This window comes from Chaetodon trifascialis, chromosome 7 (genome assembly GCF_039877785.1).
Source record: "Chaetodon trifascialis isolate fChaTrf1 chromosome 7, fChaTrf1.hap1, whole genome shotgun sequence".
NCBI classification, from domain to species: Eukaryota; Metazoa; Chordata; class Actinopteri; order Chaetodontiformes; family Chaetodontidae; genus Chaetodon; species Chaetodon trifascialis.
In genome coordinates this window covers 23,860,959-23,866,689 of record NC_092062.1, presented here as the reverse complement: position 1 = coordinate 23,866,689, position 5,731 = coordinate 23,860,959, and the positions used below count along the sequence as shown (strand labels likewise).

General features: G+C 43.0%; 1 protein-coding gene across 1 annotated transcript; it reads right to left on the bottom strand.

Moving 5' to 3' along the window:
* Positions 1-2,650: 2,650 nt before the first annotated feature.
* On the bottom strand, positions 2,651-4,982 carry utp11 (UTP11 small subunit processome component). Its single transcript, XM_070966717.1, has 8 exons — positions 4,795-4,982; positions 4,551-4,612; positions 4,359-4,461; positions 4,141-4,257; positions 3,535-3,628; positions 3,289-3,419; positions 3,024-3,134; positions 2,651-2,906 (listed from the first exon to the last, which is right to left on the bottom strand). The coding sequence occupies exons 1-8, from the start codon at positions 4,852-4,854 to the stop codon at positions 2,823-2,825; spliced, it is 762 nt and encodes a 253-aa protein (XP_070822818.1). The 5' UTR covers positions 4,855-4,982; the 3' UTR covers positions 2,651-2,822.
* Positions 4,983-5,731: the final 749 nt, after the last annotated feature.

Here is a 5,731-nt window from a genome sequence, read left to right as displayed (position 1 = left end):
ACTTTTCTACTGCGATTAGGAAACTGCTGTTAGCTCTGTGCTGTGTTTTAAATGAGAGCCACCAGTCAAGTGGACACCCACCATCACTCTTTCCCTGCTTTGGCCCATCCTGAGGTGTTGACTCACCTTTGCTCCGGTCAGCAGTGTTTGGGCCAAGGCCTCTGGTCCCTCTCCTGCAGCCCCTCCACCTTTCACTGCATCTGGTGACATTTCTGCCTGGCTCCCTCTCTCCCCTCTTCCCCTCCAGTTGGCTCCCAGGAGAGGCTGATGGATGGGCCCTGTTTATGAAGCTGCTGCCACCACAGTGATCAATCAAACCTGGGTCACTGTGATCTGCTGCCGGGCGCCAGGTCTTCAGTCTATTTCACTATCGGCTGCAGGAGCCACACGTACAGTTTGTCCGTACTCACTGCATGCACGCAGACAGCACTATAAAGAACTGGAAAAGGATACAAGAAAATTTGAGCGTGCTTGCCTCACCTGTGCTTCATTACATTTCAGAGAGCCCAGAAGTCTTGACTTCAATTGTTAGGACAGGGACTTGGTGAGGACTGATGGCAGGAGGATCAACAGGAGAGCTGGCCTTCGTGGCAGTCAAACCAGGGATCTTACAATGAGGAATCTGAGCTAATCCCTGCTCCACCACTGCACCCAGGAAAACTGATCAGCACACGCACACACTTTCCTGAGGAGTCTAATTAGCCAAAGACCATAACCCTGTGCGAGCTGGAGAGCCTTGCGAAAGCAGAAAGATGTGAGGAAGACACGGAAAGTGACAGCCCTCACAGGCCTTTCTCATGGGAGACATTTTGACGTGTCACAGCAGGAACAGCACAGGCTTTATGAAAATGAATGATGGCTGAATTCCATTTAGCTGCTTCAGTGTCTGGGCCCTGGTATTGTACACCTGCCCAGAACAGATTATTAGCAACACCTTTACTATGACGAGTCATAATGTTTGCTGTGAGAAAGGCCGATCACTCATGGGCACTGATTTGGTTCATTAAAATCGGGATATCTTCACATTAACAACTCAATGAAAGAGAATAAACTGTGGAAATGGATGCAGCCATAACAATAGTTACATTTGCCTCTCAGGGGAACCTTTTAACAGAGACATTTTTGCATAAGCACAGCTGCAGCTAATAAAATTAATAATGGGTAATTTTGATTAAAGTGAGCTAATGAGCAAGCATTGAAAATACTATTATTAGCAATGCTGGCTAACTGACACCTAAATCATACTTAATTTTATTAGCTGCAGCTGTGTCTGCCCTGCTGTGACATGCGAAAAAGGTCTGTGGGAGGTGTATGCCGCATCCTAAGTCAAGGCCTGCAACAAAGGTGTGCCCCCCACCTCCACCACGCAACACGGTCCAGCCTCACACGCGCTCATCAAACGCTAAGTTTATCAGCAGGAACTTACCCTCAAATGACCAAGTGAAACGTTTACCAGCGGCTCATGACCACATGAATGCAAACAAATGATCAATATGCCGTGAACGTGTGATATTTCCAGATTTCATGAGTTGACGAGGACATCCTGAATGCAACTGAGTCGCTCGCGATGAGCTGTGGGATAATGAGGGATGCCAAAGTTTTGTCCTTCAAATTCTGGCAGGAGAACACGTTTCTCAGCCACTTTTTGGAGAAGCCTTTGAAATGGAGCATCGCAGTCTATTTCCACAGGCAGTGCAGGAATGCATGTAAGTACATTTACTCAAGTACTGTACTGTAATTGGCAACTGTTAACATTTCATGGATTCAGCTTCTCACATGTGAGGATATGCTGCTTTTCCTTTGAATTATTGAAATAATTTACTTTTTTAATAGTTTTGGAGTATTGGTTGGACAGAACAAGCATTATGAAGGTGTCACTTTGGGCTCTGAGGAATTGCGATGGCCGTTTCTCCCAACTGTCAGCAGATTAATCCGCAACGGCCATTATCATTTGCTGTACAAGGTAGTTCAAAAATAGCTCCACCTCAACCTGCTACACCTGTGAAATCCTGCTTTTACATTCATGCATGAGCAATATAATAACGAAAGACGCCGGGGACTTTTACTTTTAATCCCAGTAGTACATTTTCCTGATCATACAGGACTTACTTTACTTAATTTACTTTTCAATGCAGGATTTTTACTTGATACACAGTATTGTATTTGTACTTTTACTTAAGTAAAGGATGTGAATAATTCCCTCTCCACTGACAACAGGTTTGAAATGCAAATGAGGGGTTCAGCTCCTCAGTTTAAACCTACTGGAGAGCCATTTGTGGCACACAAAGACAGAACCACAATTTACCTCTTGAGACTAAATGTTGGGTTTTACTGATGTCTGACTTCCAGTTGTGTCTGCTCTCTATGCCTGTCCCCATGTCTGCAGCCACCAACAGATTTTCTCCCCAAATACTGTAATAAGGAACACTAATGCCACCTACTGGAGGAAGACCAAAATACAAACTACTGCCACAACTGTTGGCTCAGCCGTCCTGAGCACACACAACCTCCCTAAATTCAGTCCGAGGCCTCTTTCACGATCTTCTGTCCCTCCATTGACAATAAGTCTATTAAGAAACTTCAAATCAATCTGTAACAAGAAGGTCAACCACGAGTTACACGCAAATCAAGAAGCCACATAAATCTGTTTGCTCTTCTGATCTTTATTTGAAAGAAACTAAAAGTTGTATATAAATATGTACAAAACTGCATGGCTGCAACAACATTTGAGGGAAAGGAAATGATTCTCTGTCTGTGGTGTCATCCAGAGGTCCATTATTCCGCCGGCATCTCACTGGTGAAGTTGGTGATTTCTCCCTTTCTCAGCGCTTCCTCTTGGCCTCAAACTTGTAGATAGCTGGAGCACTGGTCGTCTCCCTTTTTACCTTCACTTTCTTGTTCTTATCCTGCCACACAGATTAAAAAAAGAGCTTAACGTTAATTTGATGAACAGCGATGAAAACAGTCATTTGAAACTGAAGCCAAAATGCTCGTTGTAATCGAAGGCATCTCCTCCTCCTCACCTGTAGGTCCATGCGGGTCTGAATCTTCTGGGAGATTACAAACATCTTCTTTTCTCTGTCAATCCTCTGGGAAAGGATCTTATACTGGTGCTTCCTCTGCCTGCCCATCTTCTACAAGGAGAGTGAGTAGAAAACATGAACCATCGGTGAGTTGAAATATGAATAACGCACTTTTTTTTCCAGTTCAGATGAGTGTACAGACTACCGAAGCTCCGGGTGCTCATGCAACAAATGAGGCTGATTTTCATGCAACACAAACACAAACCTTTATACTGTGAGGCTCCACAGCTCCCTGGATGGTCTTAGTCTCCAGAGTTTCCAGAGTTGGCCTGTTGAACACTCGGTCCACCAGCTCAGGAGCTGTCCTCAGTTGTTCTGCCAGGTCAAATGACTGAACTGAGGAGAGACGGTAAAGCTTCCACTGAAACCGTCCAATGAACTCAATAACTACTAAAGCCCACAAAGACGAGGATGTTCACAACAAACGTAATTACTGCACATTTATATTTACCTTCTTTCTTGGAATCCACAAAAAATGTGTGCGTGTTTTTTTGTTTTCTGTCTGCATCCAGAAGATGGAGCTCTCCTTTCAGCCTCTCAATTTTCTGATATGAAATGACAAACATGCAAAGGTTACAGGGGACAACAACAGAGGCCTTATTTAGAGAAAACTGACGTCCACAATCAAAGTCTGAAGTTATTTCAGACTAGAACTGTTCTGCACTCTTGTTGCCTTATTATATTGCTAATATAATGTGACCAGGTGAGCACGGGGAGAACATGCAAACTGCACACAGAAAGGCCCCTTTCCTCGTGCAGCAGGCACTGAGGGCATGGTGGAGGACACGCCCCCAGCGCCAACAGCGGGATTCGAACCGGGAACTTCTAGCTGTGAGGCGACAGTGTTACCACTTGTCCCCCCGTGCCACAGTTGTGGATGTTACGAGAAGTGTATTTTCAGACTGTGTACAATGTGACTGTCATGCAACCACAGCCAAATAGACCACGTGGCAGAGATTAATTTAACAAATCAAACTGAAGCTTTTTAAATGAAATTATCGCAGCTTATTATTTGATCAACTGGCAAACTCATTGACATTTGAAAACATAAACGCACCTTAGCCTCTGCAACTCTTTTCATCTCCACATATTTGATATCCTGCGTCCTCATCAGTTTCTTCTGCTCCTCCGTCACCACCTCCTCCTCACCTTTTTTCGCTACGTGAACTCCATCCTGTCAGCAAAATAAGCCAACATGTCACATACTATGGCCACAGAGATGAGAAGCTGTTTAGAAAGTTTTTGGGGTCAAGATGCTGTTCTTGCTAATCTCACCTGCAGCTTCGAGCTGATCATTTTATAGTAAAACTCATCTGGGTTCTTATCCAGAGCTTTCTTTCGCAGAGCAGCGAGGGTGTTTTGTTTCTTGTGGTAGTCACTGTAAAAAGGCAATGTCAGCTCATTCTTCAACCATGTTTGAAAGCAAAATTGTCATGATTTTGGACACAAAACACGTCTTCAACTCACTCTGCACGAAGTTTGTAGTCTTTCTTCTTCTCCAACAATCCCAGATGTTTCCTAAAACCAGGCTGGAACAAAGTGATACAGTTAAGATATACATACTTAATATTAAGCATCTCTGAGTACTCCGTGTGCCACAGTAATATAACATCCCATTAGTTAGCTTGGTGAATACATGGAGACATCTCAAAACAACTCATAGCAGGCTAGCAGGCTAACAAGCTAGCTAGCAAAACACTGAAATGCTCACCTGAGATCTTTCCTGGTGGTTTCTCTGTCGGGATTTCAACGCTTTCCTGAATGAAGACATTATGAGAAATATCCTCAAGCGTTGTAAAGTCAAATAGTTTAGTCAAACCAGGTAGATGTGGGGCTTTTCTGAGCTGTACAGACTGAACTCTCCCTTGCTTCAGGTCTAGCTGAACATGTGGGCTTCCTGCCTCGTTCACAGCGTGTTTTCATTTCCGGTCCGCAGATTCGCGACTCACGCTGCAAACGCCATCGGAGTTATAAAATAATTGCCGTTGTGGACAATTTACCAGCAATAGAAATCATTTACTTACACTTAGTTATTTTACAAGACACAGCATGACAGATTTTCTTGATATAATAAAGTGCATTTGATATGCATTTTACGAGTTGTAGAAACGCGTGACACACAGCAGGTGGTGCTGTTGCACACATTTTAAAAATGTGACATTTCCTGCTGTGTGAGCCTTTGAGGAATCACAGCAGAAGTAAAAGCAGTTCTTGACACTACAGTTACTTGTACTTTACTGTTTCCATTTCATACCTCTTTATCCTCACATTACACTTTTTACAGTGGAAAAGCTGCTTTTCCACTATATTGACGGAATGATTGGTTAATGTGCAGATTAAGAGCTGACAGACAAAACATATGGTCAGTTTTTAAAATAGGAACACAAAGTAGTTCAAATTTGTTCCAGCTACAACATTTACATACATCTCACTTGTTTAAGCATCAATCATATTTATCCATACTGTATTATATTCACAGGGCTGTTCTGCTGTGAAAATGATACTTTTAGATGTTTTTGTGTGTACTTCTCTACTTGGTTTCAATGCAAAACCATCTCCTGTACCTTTACTTTGAGTATTTTTGTAGTGTTTTATGCTACTTTTACCCAAGTTAATGATCTAAATGGAAACTGTTCTAATTATATTTA

Bases quoted from the DNA above. Each gene is read 5' to 3' on its own strand.
- utp11 (XM_070966717.1), bottom strand. From the start codon at position 4,854: ATGTCTTCATTCAGGAAAGCGTTGAAATCCCGACAGAGAAACCACCAG. The intron at 4,258-4,358 runs GTGAGATTAGCA...TTTTGCTGACAG, and splicing joins TGATCAGCTCGAAGCTGCAG to GATGGAGTTCACGTAGCGAA. The intron at 3,629-4,140 runs GTGCGTTTATGT...ATTTCATATCAG, and splicing joins AAAGAGTTGCAGAGGCTAAG to AAAATTGAGAGGCTGAAAGG.